The 15667-nt window shown below is 44.9% G+C and overlaps 1 protein-coding gene across 4 annotated transcripts in view; it reads right to left on the minus strand.

Moving 5' to 3' along the window:
* The window catches only part of nipblb (NIPBL cohesin loading factor b), a 333312-nt gene that overhangs the window by 111417 nt on the left and 206228 nt on the right, over window positions 1–15667 (minus strand). For all 4 annotated transcript variants that reach the window (XM_055631095.1, XM_055631096.1, XM_055631094.1 and 1 more), the window contains 2 exons: window positions 13732–13812; window positions 8553–8653 (listed from right to left, as the gene is read on the minus strand). In XM_055631095.1, coding sequence (XP_055487070.1) covers window positions 8553–8653; window positions 13732–13812 — 182 coding nt within the window. The remainder of the gene's footprint in view (window positions 1–8552; window positions 8654–13731; window positions 13813–15667) is intronic.

Here is a 15667-nt window from a genome sequence, read left to right on the forward strand (position 1 = left end):
TAAAACTAGAGGGCATAGATAAGCTTAAGGTGAGAGGGTGAGAGAGAGAGAGAGAGAGAGAGAGAGAGAGATATTTAAGAGGGAGCTGAGGAGCAACTGTTTGGCTCGGAGGATAATTTGAGCTAAATTGAACTGACAGAGGAAGTTATAGAAGCAGATACAGATACAAATCTTTCAAGAATCACTAGTCAGGGGTGGATCAAGATAATTGGAAAATTACAAATATTACTCCACTGTTCAATAAGTGTGCATGGCAGAAGAGCGGAAACGATAGGCCGGTTAGCCTAACATCAATGGTTGGTAACATTTTAGAGTCCATTATAAAGGATGAGGTTTTGGAGTACTTAGAAGCACACAAATAGGCCAAAATCAGAATGATGGTTTAGTGAAAGGGAGATCTTGCCTGACGAACCTGTTGGAATTCTTTGAGAATGTAAATAGCAGGACACACTCAATGAGTATTTCTCTGTAGATAGACACAAAAAGCTGGAGAAAATCAGCGTGGGACAGGCAGCATCTCTGGAGGGAAGGAATGGGTGACGCTTCGGGACAAAACCCTTGTTCAGTCTGATAAATGGTCTCGACCTGAAACGTCACCCATTCCTTCTCTCCAGAGATGCTGCCTCAGAGCTGCCAAGTTTTGTCAGAGCATTTTTCAGTATTCTAGTACCTGAAAATCAGTATTTTGCTGAGGAAATCAGTATTTTTACGGTGCCATTTTGCTGAAAAAAATGTTTTTTTTTTAATGTGCAGTCATACCCATGTAATAGTATGACAAATGCATAACTTTGCTACCAATTGACATGTCTTCTACGCATCCTACTTGACAGTGCATTCATTGCCATCTCTTTGTATACTTCTGTTTGAACGGCTGCTTCCTGCTTTTAGCACCAGATGATATAACCATATAACAATTATAGCACGGAAACAGGCCATCTCGGCCCTACAATTCCATGCCGAACAATTATTTTCCCTTAGTCCCACCTGCCTGCACTCATACCATAACCCTCCATTCCCTTCTCATCCATATGCCTATCCAATTTATTTTTAAATGATACCAACGAACCTGCCTCCACCACTTCCACTGGAAGCTCATTCCACACCGCTACCACTCTCTGAGTAAAGAAGTTCCCCTCATGTTACCCCTAAACTTCTGTCCCTTAATTCTGAAGTCATGCCCCCTTGTTTGAATCTTCCCTATTCTCAAAGGGGAAAGCTTGTCCACATCAACTCTGTCTATCCCTCTCATCATTTTTAAAGACCTCTATCAAGTCCCCGCTTAACCTTCTGCGCTCCAGAGAATAAAGACCTAACTTATTCAACCTTTCTCTGTAACTTAGTTGTTGAAACCCAGGCAACATTCTAGTAAATCTCCTCTGTACTCTCTCTATTTTGTTGACATCCTTCCTATAATTGGGCGACCAAAATTGTACACCATACTCCAGATTTGGTCTCACCAATGCCTTGCACAATTTTAACATTACATCCCAGCTTCTATACTCAATGCTCTGATTTATAAAGGCTAGCATACCAAAAGCTTTCTTTACCACCCTATCTATATGAGATTTCACCTTCAAGGAACTATGCATGGTTATTCCCAGATCCCTCTGTTCAACTGCATTCTTCAATTCCCTACCATTACCATGTACGTCCTATTTTAATTTGTCCTGCCAAGGTGTAGCACCTCACATTTATCAGCATTAAACTCCATCTGCCATCTTTCAGCCCATTCTTCCAAATGGCCTAAATCACTCTGTAGACTTTGTAAATCCTCTTCATTATCCACAACACCCCCTATCTTGGTATCATCTGCATACTTACTAATCCAATTTACCACACCTTCATCCAGATCATTGATGTACATGACAAACAACAAAGGACCCAACACAGATCCCTGAGGCGCCTCACTAGTCACCTGCCTCCAACCCGACAAACAGCCATCCATCATTACCCTCTGGCGTCTCCCATTCAGCCACTGTTGAATCCATCTTGCTATTCCTGCATTTATACCCAACAGTTGAACCTTCTTAACCAACCTTCCATGAGGAACCTTGTCAAAGGCCTTACTAAAGTCCATATAGACAACATCCACTGCTTTACCCTCGTCAATTTCCCTAGTAACCTCTTCACAAAATTCAAGAAGATTAGTCAAACATGACCTTCCAGGCACAAATCCATGTTGACTGTTCCTAATCAGACCCTGTTTATCCAGATGCTTATATATATTATCTCTAAGTATCTTTTCCATTAATTTGCCCACCACTGAAGTCAAACTAACAGGTCTATAATTCCTAGGTTTACTCTTAGAACCCTTTTTAAACAATGGAACAACATGCGCAGTACGCCAATCCTCGGGGACTATTCCCGTTTCTAATGACATTTGAAATATTCCTGTCATAGCCCCGGCTATTTCTACACTAACTTCCCTCAATGTCCTAGGAATATCCTGTAAGGACCTAGAGACTTATCCACTTTTATATTTTTCAAAAGTGTCAGTACTTCTTTTAATTTGAAACTCATAGTATCCATAGCTACTCTACTTGTTTCCGTTACCTCACATAATTCAATATCCGTCTCCTTGGTGAATACCGAAGAAAATAAATTGTTCAATATCTCCCCCATCTCTTTTGGCTCTGCAGATAGCTGTCCACTCCGTCTCTCCAATGGACCAATTTTACCCCTCGTTATCCTTTTGCTATTAATATAGCTGTAGAAACCCTTTGGATTTACTTTCACCTTACTTGCCAAAGCAACCTCATGTCTTCTTTTAGCTTTTCTAATTTCTTTCTTAAGATTCTTTTTACATTCCTTATACTCCTCAAGCACCTCATTTACTCAATGCTGCCTATAATTATTGTAGATCTCCCTCTTTTTCCGAACAAGATGTCCAATTTCCCTTGAAAACCAGGGCTCTTTCAAATTTTTACTGTTTCCTTTCAACCGAACAGGAACATAAATATTCTGTACTCTTAAAATTTCCCCTTTAAATATCCTCCATTTCTCTTCTACATCTTTCCCATAAAACAAAATGTCCCAGTTCACTCCTTTTAAATCATTTCGCATCTCATCAAAGTTAGCCTTTCTCCAATCAAAAATCTCAACCCTAGGTCCAGTTCTGACCCTCTCCATAATTATATTGAAACTAATGGTATTGTGATCACTGGACAAGAAGTGTTCCCCAACGCACCTCCGCCACCTGTCCCGTCTCATTTCCTAACAGGAGGTCCAGCACTGTCACTCCTCTAGTAGGTACCTCTATGTATTGCTGCAAAAAACTATCCTGCACACATTTTACAAACTCCAAACCATCCAGCCCATTTACAGTGTTTAAATTTACAGAATGTGTTTCCCAGTCTATGTGTGGACAGTTGAAATCTCCCACAATCACTACCTTGTGCTTACTACTAATATCTGCTATCTCCTTACATATTTGCTCTTCCAATTCTCGATCCCCATTTGGCGGTCTATAATACACCCCTATAAGTGTTGCTACACCTTTCCCACTTCTCAGTTCCATCCAAATAGCCTCCCTAGATGAGCCCTCTAATCTATCCTGCCAAAGCACTGCTGTAATATCTTCCCTGACTAGCAATGCAACACCTCCACCTCTTGCCCCTCCAATTCTATCACACCTGAAGCTACGAAATCCTGGAATATTTAGTTTCCAATCACAGCCCTCCTGCAACCATGTTTCACTGATCGCCACAACATCATACTTCCAGGTGTCTATCCAGACTCTAAGCTCATCCACCTTTCTTACAATGCTCCTAGCATTAAAATATGTTTTCTTATTCTCTGTTTATTTCCTTTTTCTTCTTTCTCCTCTTGTGTCCGAGTGCTTCCCTTTTCTGCTTCCTGCCTCCCATTCTGTCTTCTACCTTTCTCTATTGGAGTCCCTCGCCCCAACCATTCTAGTTTAAAGTCTCCCCAGTAGCCTTTGCAAATTTCCCCGCCAGGATATTGGTCCCCCTCGGGTTCAAGTGCAACCCGTCCTTTCTGTACAGGTCACACCTTCCCCAAAAGAAGTCCCAATGATCCAGAAACTTGAATCCCTGCCCTCTGCACCAGTCTTTCAGCCACGCATTTATCCTCCACCTCGCTCCATTCCTACTCTCACTGTCTCGTGGCACAGGCAGTAATCCTGAGATTGTTACCTTTTTGGTCCTTTTCCTTAACTCTCCTCCCAACTCCCTAAATCCTCCCTTCAGGACCTCTTCCCTTTTTTTTTACCTATGTCATTGGTACCTATATGTACCATGACCTCAGGCTCCTCTCCCTCTGATTTCAGGATATCTTGGACGTCATGGCTTCTGCATCATGATGTAGAAGCCATTTTGGAAGCCTCCCTCTCCCTCCCACGCCTCCTCTCCCTCCCACGTCTCCTCTCCCTCCCACGTCTCCTCTCCCTCCCACGCCTCCTCTCCCTCCCTCCTTCCTCTCTATCCTACCTCCCTCTCGCCCTCCATCTCTTCCTTCCTCCCTCCCTCCATCTCTTCCTTCCTCCCTCCCTCCCCTTTCCGTCCCACCCTCCCTCTCTCCTCCTTCCTTTTTTCCTCCCTCCCTCTCTTATTCCCTCCCTCCCTCTCTCTCCTTCTCCCTCTCTCCCTCCTCTACATCTCTCCACCCCTCCCTCTCTCCCCCTTGAGCCCATCCACCGTTCTGTAAAATCAGGGCAATCCCACTGGTAACCTTTCACCACTAGGCTTATCCAGAATTCTACCACTGCCTGAAAAATAATCAAAGGCTCAACTACCACCGAGAAAGAGAATTCCAAAGATTCATTGTTATACAAGAATTTTCCTGAACAGTCTGTGACCCATAGCACTGTGGCCATAGTGCTATGTGTAAAGTCCATAGTGCTATGTGTAAAGTCCATAGTGCTATGTGTAAAGCCCATAGTGCTATGTGTAAAGACCATAGAGCTATGTGTAAAGACTATAGACCATAGCTATGTTTAAAGCCCATAGCGCTCCAGCTGGTAGCACTATATTTAGAACCCATAGCGCTGTAGCCGACAGCTCTTCGTTTAAATTCCCACACGTTAAACTGACAGCGCTCTGTTTTAACCTGGAGCGAGACAGGCAGCCTGGAGAGAAGGAATGGGTGACGTTTCTGGTCGAGACCCTTCTTCAGACTGAACTGAACTCCGTATTTAACAACACAAAATCGTACATCCATATTCTAAGCGCATTTCCGTACAAAATATGGGAAATCCCTACTACTTGGCAGCTCTGTTGCCTGTCCCACTGAGTTACTCCAGCTTTTTGTGCCTATCTTCAGTTTAAATCAACATCTGCAGTTCCTTCGAACACATTTCTCCTATGTATTTGCCAAGAGAAAGGCTGGAGGATGGAGGAACTTGGGGCAGTCAATAAAGCAGTCAGTGGTACGGTTGAAGAGGTGCTGTAGGTACTGTTGTGTATGAAGGTATACAAATGCCAGGGCCTGAACAGATATATCCGAGGACATTGTGGGAAACCAGAGAGGAAATTGCGGGAGCCCTGGTTGAAATTTACGAGTCATCTTTAAATACAAGAAGGGCTGCAGGGAAAATGCTGGGAACTATAGGCCAGTGAGGTTAATATCTGCAGTTGTAAAGTTACTGGAGAGTATTCGGAGGGATAGGATATACAGCCATTTAGAATAGAATAGAATAGTTTCTTTATTGTCATTGTAACATGGGCCATGTACAACGAAATTTAAAATGTCAGCCAGTCAGTGCAGCATTCAAACATTTCTAAAGCTAACGAAACATCCACGGTAAAATAATAAAGATAAGCAAATAAATAAATATCACAGACAAAGCCCGCATACACACCCAACCCTCCATCCTTCTGTCGATTTCACCGTTACCACCAGTCCCTTAGTCTGTATCGCCCCTGCGTTCCTTGGCGGCTACATTTAGTGCTTTTATAGCAGTGGGGTAAAAACTGTTTTTTAGTCTATTTGTCCTTGTCCTTGTGGATCTGTACCGTCTGCCTGACGGCAACAGTTCAAACAGGGAGTGTCCGGGGTGGGAGATGTCCTTTATTATATTCTGGGTTTTTTTGGTGCAGCGGGAACTGTGTAGGTCCTCCAAGGTAAGGAGAGGGCAGCCGACAATCCTCTGGGCGTTGTCAATGGCCCTCTGGAGCGCTTTCCTCTGAGCCGCTGTGCAGCTGGTGTACCACACGCATACACAGTATGTTAGTATGCTCTCAATGGAGCACCGATAAAAGGACAGCAGCAGCCTCTGAGTGATGTTGTTCTTCCTGAGCACCCTCAGGAAGTGCAGTCTCTGCTGGAGACGGACAAGGGCTGGTTATGGATAGTTGGCATGCTTTTGTACGCGGGAGATCGTGTATCACAATCAAATTGGGTTTTTTGAAGACGTGACCAAAAAGGTCGATAAGGGCAGAGCTATAAATATTGTACATATGGACCTCAGTAAAGCATTCGACAAGGTTCCTCATGGCAGGCTGCTCTGGAAGGTTATATCGCACGGGATCTATTCCGATAGCCAAAAAGATAGAAAATTGGCTTCATAGAAGGAAGCAGAGGGTGATGATGGAAGGTTGCTTCTTGGACTGGAAGCCTGTGACTAGTGGTGTGCCACAGGTTTCAATGCTGGGCTAGATAATGTTTGTCATCTATATCAATGATTTGGATGAGAAATAGCAAGATTAGCAAGTTTGTAGATGATACTAAACTGGGTGGTTTTGCAGATAGTGAAGATGGAGTGAAGATGGGTGTGAAAATTGCAGCAGCATCTTGATCGATTGGTTACAGAGCAATGTGAGATGTTTCATTTTGGGAAGACTAACAAGGGCAGGACCTACACAGTGAATGCAGGGCTCTGGGGAGTGTTGTGGAGTAGTCTAGGAGTGCAGGTGCATGGTTCCTTGAAGGTGGTCGCACGTAGAAAGGGTGGTTAAAAAGGCATTTGGCTTCATCAGTCAGAGTATTGAGTATAGAAGTTGGGAGATCATGTTGCAGTTGTATAAGACATTGGTGAGGCTACATTTAGAATATTGTGTTCAGTTCTGGGCACCATGTTATAGGAAAGATATTGTCAAGCTGGAAAGGGTACAGAGAAGATTTACAAGGATGTTGCCAGGGCTAGAGGATGTGATCTATAGGGAGAGGCTGAGTAGGCTCGAACTCTATTCCTTGGAGCAAAGGAGGATAAAGGGTGATATTATTGAGGTGCATAAAATCATGAGAGGAATAGATTGGGTAGATGCACAGAGTCTCTTGTCCAGAGTAGGAGAATCGAGGACCAGAGGACATAGGTTTATGGTGAAGGGGGAAAAGATTTAATAAGAGTCTGAAGGGTAACTTTTTCACACAAATGGTGGTGGGTGTATGGAACAAGTTGCCAGAAGAGGCAGTTAAGGCAGGGACTTAACAGTTAGACAGGTACATGGATAAGACAGGTACATGGATAGGACAGGTTTGGAGGGATATGGACCAAACGCAGGCAGGTGGGACGAGTGTAGCTGGGACATGTTTCCACACTGTATTTACTCTGACTCTATATATGACAGACAAAGAAGAGTCAGTGGAAGTGGTTTGCCAGCATTTTCAGAAGGCCTTTGATAAAGGTGCCGCTGCAAGGATGCTAAGTAAGATGAGAGCACATGGAAAGATACTAGCATGGATAGCAGGCTGGCTGGATGGCAGAAGGCAGAGAATGGTAATTAAGGGGACTTTTGTCTAGTTGGCTGCCCGTGGCTTGAGGGTGCAGGATTTCTAAAAAGTTAATTTGCAAGTCAAATTGGTAATAAGGAAGGCAAATGTAATGCTAGCATTTATTTAGAGAGAACTACAATACAAAAGGCATTGGTCAGACCACATTTGGAGTACTATGAACCCCATAGTGTGAACCCTGAGTAATTTTAGACACCATATCTGAGGAAGGATGTGCTGGCATTGGAGAGGGTCCAGTGGACGTTTACGAGATTGATCACGGGAACGAGTGGGTTAACATATGATGAACGTTTGAAGGAACTGGGCCTGTACACGCTGGAGTTTTGAAGGATGAGAGGACACCTCATTGAAACAAATAGTTAATGACCTGGATAGAGTGAATGTGGAGAGAATGTTTTCACTAGAGGCCATAGTCTCAGAATAAAAGGATATACCTTTAGAAAGGAGATGAGAAGGAATTTATTTAGTCAGAGGGTGTTCATTGGAATTCATTACCACAGACAGCTGTGGAGACCAAGTCAATGGATATTTTAAGGTGGAGATTGAGAGATTTTGTATTAGTAAGGGTGTTTGGGGTTATGGGGCAAAGTCAGGAGAATGGGGTTGAGAGGAAAAGATATATCAGCCATGGGTGAATGGTGGAGTAGACTTGATGGGCCAAATGGCAGTATTCTGCTCCTAGAACTTAAGAACATGACTTTTAAAAGATATCTGCACAGATGTATAGGATTCCAGCCAAATGCAAGCAAATGGAACAAGACAAGAATGACAACTTTGTCAGCATGGACGAGGCGAACCAAGGGCCTGTTCCCATATTGTACAGCTCTATGACTATGACTGTAGTAACAAGAATTAATTGTTACCTGAAATTTCGTAAACTCCTCTTACTTGTTGGGAGTTTTGCAAGTGAGGCAAACATCTCTTCCAGTATCAACTGTCGGTGCTTCTCATACCTAGAAAACACCTGCCAAAACAGTATCCTACAACTGATCAATGATGTTTTACCAAGAAACCATTGAAAGTCAAATCAGTGCAGTAGGGCTACAAGGTAACCTCAGCGACCTACACAGCTGCACCGTCAACCCCAAGTGCATATAAGCATGCGTTTCAAAGTTAGTTACTTGGTGGTGAATCTAGTTCACACAAAACTATACACTAGATCACAGTTAATATTCATTTCCAGTAGAGCATAACACCATCAGTTAGTCTGGTGATGATGAGGTCTGGGGACTCTGGCTGAAAGGCATGATTTAATCCATCTGTTGAAAGTTCTCCCTATTTAGGGGGATCCTAAAAATTCTCAACAAGGACTACCATGAGTCTCATAGTAGTCTGTGTCCACCGCATACACATCGATGGCAAAGCAGTGCCATCAATCCCATTTAAGTTCCTTTGATGCGAGCAAGAGAATAATTTATTAGGGAAGCACATGTCAAACACATACAGTGCCCTCCATAATATTTGGGACAAAGATCCATCATTTATTTCTTTGCCTCTGTACTCCACAATTTGAGATTTGTAATAGTAAAAAATCACATGTGGTTAAAGTGCACATTGTCATATTTTATTGAAGGTCATTTTTACACATTTTGGTTTCACCATGTAGAAATTACAGCTGTGTTTATACATAGTCCCCCCGTTTCAGGGCACCATAATGTTTGGGACACATGGCTTCACAGGTGTTTGTAATTGCTCACGTGTGTTTAATTGCCTCCTTAATGCAGGTATAAGAGAGCTCTCAGCACCTAGTCTTTCCTCCAGTCTTTCCATCACCTTTGGAAACTTTTACTGCTGTTTATCAACATGAGGACCAAAGTTGTGGCAATGAAAGTCAAAGAAGCCATTATGACACTGGGAAACAAGAATAAAACTGTTCGAGACATCAGTCAAACCTTAGGCTTACCAAAATCAACTGTTTGGAATATCATTAAGAAGAAAGAGAGCACTGGTGAGCTTTCTAATCGCAAAGGGACTGGCAGGCCAAGGAAGACCTCCACAGCTGATGACAGAAGAATTCTCTCTATAATAAAGAAAAATCCCCAAACACCTGTCTGGCAGATCAGAAACACTCTTCAGGAGTCAGGTGTGGATTTGTCAATGAACAGAAATACAGAGGCTACACTGCAAGATGCAAACCACTGGTTAGCTGCACTTGCCTGAATAGGATGGCCAGGTAACAGTTTGCCAGTAAGTAAGTAAGTTTATTGGCCAAGTATTCACATACAAGGAATTTGCCTTGGTGCTCCGCCCACAAGTAACAACATGACATAGTGACAGTTACGAATGACTCAGAAAACACTAAACATTAATAATAATAAAACATTAATGATAAAACACCATTGATCAAGCATGTGAACCAATAAAATACCAGATCAAAGGGAGGCTACAGATTTTTGGTTATTGAGTAGAGCAACTACTCGTGGATAAAAACTGTTTTTATGTCTGGCTGTGGCAGCTTTGACAATCCGGAGTCGCCTTCCAGAGGGAAGTGATTCAATGAGTTTGTGGCCGGGGTGAGAGGGGTCAGAGATGATCTTGCCCGCTCGCTTCCTGGCCCTTGCAGTGTACAGTTCATCAATGGAGGGAAGGTTGCAGTCAATAACCTTCTCTGCTGATCGGACGATTCGCTGCAGCCTCCGGGTGTCGTGTTTGGTGGCTGAGCCAAACCAGACCATGATGGAGAAGGTGAGGACAGAGTCTACGACGGCCGTATAGAATTGGACCATCATTGCCTCTGGCAGATTGTGCTTCCTCAGCTGCCGTAGGAAGTACATCCTCTGTTGTGCCTTTTTGACTGGGGAGTCGGTGGTAGCCCCCCCACTTAAGGTCCTTGGAGATGTTGGTTCCCAGGAACTTAAAAGACTCCACAGATGTGGTGTTGTTGATGGTGAGGGGAGGGGGAGCTCTCCTAAAGTCTACAATCAATTTCATTGTCTTAAGAGCATTGAGCTCTAGGTTGTTGCTACGGCACCAGGACGCCAGCTGTGACACTTCCTGTCTGTAGGCAGATTCCTCCCCATCCTGGATCAGTCCAATCAGGGTTGTGTTGTCTGCAAACTTGAGAAGCTTGACAGAGGTGTCTGTGGAGGTGCAGTCATTGGTGTGGAGAGAGTAGAGGAGATGAGAGAGTACGCAGCCTTGCAGTGCTCCTATGCTGAGCATTTGCGGGTCCGAGATGTGCTTTCCCAGCCTCACATGCTGCTTCCTGTCTGTCAGGAAGTTGGTGATCCACTGACCAGAGGGGTTCAGGCACAGTCAACTCGGAAAGTTTGGAGTGTAGTAGCTCTGGCACAATGGTGTTGAATGCAGAGCTAAAATCAACAAACAGGATCCTCGCATAGGTCCCCTGGCGGTCTAGGTGCTGTAGGATGAAGTGCAGGCCCAGGTTGACTGCATCATTCACAGATCTATTGGCCCAATATGCAAACTGCAGAGGTTTGTGATATTTTTCAGCTTGGCCAGCACAAGCCTTTCGAGTGTCTTCATGACTACAGAGGTCAGTGTGACATGCCTGTGGTCATTAAAACAAGTAATCCTTGTCTTTTTGGGTACAGGGACAATAGTGGAGACTTTGAAGCAGACAGGAACAGTACATGTTTGCAGGGACTGGTTAAAAATGTCTGTATAGACCGGTGCCAGTTGTTTGACACAGAGCTTAAGAGTAGAGGGGGAAACATTGTCAGGTCCTGGGGATTCCTGGCACTTTTGTCCTCTGAAAAGCCTCTACCTCTATTTTTATTGTTGATATTGGATAAGTTATGTTGTGCAGCACAGAGGGTGTGGGTGATTGGGTGTGAAGTGGTGATTGGAGGGGGGTGGGTGGAGAAAGGCACAGTCTTTGCAGACTGAGGTCAGGCTGTTGGTTGGGGTGGGAAATGATCTTTTCATACTGGAGACATGCCTTAAGTAGGTGTGAAGTGGTGAATGGGAAGGAGAGGGTGCAGGGTCCATTCTGGGGTCTGGCTGTGTTGGTTGGGGAGGGGCTACCAGGGTTACGTTTCTGATTTTCAAACAGTAAAACTCATTCAGGTCGTTGGTCAGCTGACGATTGTCCAAAGAGCGGGGGGCTTTCTTCTTGTAGCTGGTAATTTCTTGCAAGCCCTTCCAAACTGAAGAAGCGTCACTAGCTGAGAACTTGCTCCTCAACTTCTCAGAGTATCTTTCCTTGGCAGCTCTGATTCCTCTTCTCAGCTTGTACTTGGCCTGCCTGTAGAGGTCTGCATCCCCGCTCCTGTAGGCCTCCTCTTTAGATCGTCAGAGATGTCTGAGTTCTGCAGTGAACCAGGGCTTGTTGTTGAACTATGTCCGGGTCTTAGTTGGAATGCAACTTAAAAGTACTTAAAAGAGCAAGCACAGTTCTGGATAAACGTCTTGTGGAGAGTTGAGACAAAGATTAACATATCAGAGTGATGGCAAGAGCAAAGTATGGAGGAGAGAAGGAACTGCCCAAGATCCAAAGCATACCACCTCATCTGTGAAACACAGTGGTGGGGGTGTTATGGCCTGGGCATATGTGGCTGCTGAAGGTACTGGCTCACTTTTCTGCATTGATGATACAACTGCTGATGGTAGTAGTATAATGAATTCAGAAATATATAGACACATCCTATCTTCTCAAGTTCAAACAAATATCTCAAAACTCATTGGGTGGCGGTTCATTCTACAGCAAGACAATGATCCCAAGCATACAGCTGAAGCAACAAAGGAGTTTTTCAAAGCTAAAACATGGTCAATTCATGAGTGGCCAAGTCAATCACCCGATCTGAACCTGCCTTGAGCATGCCTTTTATATGCTAAAGAGAAAATTGAAGGGGGCTAGCCCCCAAAACAAGCATAAGCTAAAGATGGCTGCAATACAGGCCTGGCAGAGCATCACCAGAGAAGACACCCAGCAACTGGCGATGTCCATGTATCACAGACTTCAAGCAGTCATTACATGCAAAGGATATGCAACAAAATATTAAACATGACTACTTTCATTTACATGACATTGCTGTGTCCCAAACATTATGGAGTCCTGAAATGGGGGGACTATGTATAAACACTGCTGTAATTTCTACACGGTGAAACCAAAATGTATAAAAATGGCCCTCATTAAAACCTGACAATGTGCACTTTAACCACATGTGATTTTTTACTATTACAAATCTCAAATTGTGGAGTACAGAGGCAAAGAAATAAATGATGGGTCTTCGTCCCAAACATTATGGAGGGCACTGTAGGGGTGGCTACATCAGGATTCCACAGCAAACCACTGCAATTCTAATTGGATCAAATATATAGGGAGATTGCAGAAAGGTGCTGTAATATCATGTGATTTTAACTTTGATAACATTTACTGGGATTGCCATAGTGCTAAGGGATGGGACAGAATTTGCAAAGTGTGGCCAGGAAAGTTTTCTCAAGCAATATGGAGATGGCTCTATGAGACAAGGGGCACACACTGGACCTTCTCTTGGGAAATGAGGCTGGGACAATGACTGATCTCAATGAAGCAGCACTTTAGAATCTGTGATAAATAATTCTACTACTTTTAAGACAGGTAGGGAAAAAGATAGGACTAGTCCATAAAAGTCACTAATTATGATGGCATTGCACGGAGACGTGCGAAGGTTGATTGTTAGAGACTCTTGGAAGGTAAAGGGAAGGTCAGACAAGTGGGGGGGGGGGGGGGGGGGGGGGGGGGGGGACACTTCTAAATGTGAGATAGGAGGATTCCACGGTCAAATACATCTCTTAAACAAGACCTCTTATTACCAAGGTCCTATCAGAGCACCACCAACTTCAAATACAGCCGAATCGTCAACAATCTGGACTTGCAAATCTATTGCCATTCCTTTATGGGTTCAAATCAGCCATGATCACATTGAATGGCAGTGCTGGCTTGAGGGGCTGAATGGCCTACTCCAGCACCTATTGTCTATATACTCCAACCAACTGAATTGGTACCATTTCCATAACTCTCAAGAACATTTAGCATGGCAATCAGTAACGCCCACATCCCACAAATGAAGAAGAAATATTTCCAGTAACTGAACTTACAGCCGTCACTAGCTTGATACCGCATAACTGCAACTCACTGACGTTTTCCACAAAAAACGGTGTGATCCCCATAGAGGAAACCTAATCAAGAGAAAAGTATGCCGTTAATACACTTCCTCTGGGAGACATGCACAATGATCGCAAAGGACACAGCAAACAACAATTTCTATCACTGGGTGAACCCAGCTAATCATTGGCACAATATTATTTTTTGTTGAACAAGTCACAAGGTCCTGGAGTAACTCAGTGGGTCAGGCAGCATCTGTGGAGAACATGGATAGGTGACGTTTCACAGAGTACTGGAGTAACTCAGTGGGTCAGGCAGCATCTGTGGAGAACATGGATAGGCGACGGTTCAGAGTGCTGGAGTAACTCAGCGGGTCAGGCAGCATCTCTGGAGAACATGGATAAGTGACGTTTCGCATCGGACCCTTATTTACATTGAATGGAACCCCCCCCCCAGCTTCAAACCTCATCGTTCCCCAGCCCCACACGGCCCGATTTTACCTTCTCCCCAAAATCCACAAACTTGACTGTCCTGGTAGACCCATTGTTTCTGCCTGTTCGTGACCTACCGAACGTATTTCCACATACCTCGACTCCATCCTATCCCCCCCTGATTAAATCCCTCCTGACCTATGTTCAAGTCACCTCAGACACTCTCCGTCGTCTCCGGGCATTCCATTCTCTAGGCCCCCATCCCCTCTCTTCACCATGGACGTCCAGTGACTCTACACCTCCAGGAGGGTCTCAAAGCCCCCTCCAATCCCCGTCCACTGATACTCTCCTCTGCCTTGCGGAGCTGGCCCTTACCCGTACTAACTTTTCGTTTGACTCCTCCCATTTCCTGCAAATACAAGGCATAGCTATGGGCACACTCATGGGCCCCAGCTATGCCTGCCTCTTTGTAGGGTACATCGAACAATCCTTGTTCGAGACATACCAGGGCCCCATCCCCGACCTCTACCTCCGTTACATTAACAATTACATTGGTGCTACCTCCTGCACCCGCACACAACTCACTAACTTCATCAACTTCACCACTAATTTCCATCCGGCACTCAAATACACCTGGACCATTTCCGACACTTCCCTACCATTTCTTGACCTCACTATCTCCATCGCAGGTGATAGACTTCTGACCGACATCCACTATAAACCCACTGACTCCCATGGTTATCTAGATTACACTTCTTCTCACCCTGCTTCCTGTAAGGACTCCACCCCCTACTCCCAATTCCTCCGTCTACGCAGCATCTGCTCCCAGGATGACGTGTTCCACACTAGGGCATCGGAAATGTCCTCATTCTTCAGGGAAAGGGGGGATACCCTCCCTTACCATAGATGAGGCTCTCACCAGGGTCTCTTCAACACCCCGCAACACTGCTCTCTCTCCCCATCCCCCCACTCGGAACAAGGACAGAGTCCCCTAGTCCTCACCTCCCACTAGCCGTCACATACAACAAATAGTCCTCCAACGTGACCCCACTGCTCGCCACATCTTCCCTCCCTTCCCGCTCCCTCCGTAACTCCCTGGTCAATTCTTCCGTTCCCACCCACACCACCCCCTCCCCGGGCACTCTCCCTTGCAACCGCAAGAGATGCTACACTTGTCGCTTTACCTCCCCCCTCGACTCCATTCAAGGACCCAAGCAGTCGTTCCAGGTGCGACAGAGGTTCATCTGCACCTCCTCCAACCTCATCTATTACATCCGCTGCTCTAGATGTCAGCTGATCTACATCGGTGAGACCAAGCGTAGGCTTGGCGATCGTTTCGCCGAACACCTACGCTCGGTCCGCAATAACCAACCTGCTCTCCCTGTGGTGCAGCACCTCAACTCCCCCTCCCATTCCGAATCCGACCTCTCTGTCCTGGGCCTCCTCCATTGCCAGAGTGAGGACCACTGGAAAATGGAGGGGCAGCACCTCATACTCT

This window comes from Leucoraja erinacea, unplaced genomic scaffold, assembly GCF_028641065.1.
Source record: "Leucoraja erinacea ecotype New England unplaced genomic scaffold, Leri_hhj_1 Leri_64S, whole genome shotgun sequence".
Lineage (NCBI taxonomy): Eukaryota > Metazoa > Chordata > Chondrichthyes > Rajiformes > Rajidae > Leucoraja > Leucoraja erinaceus.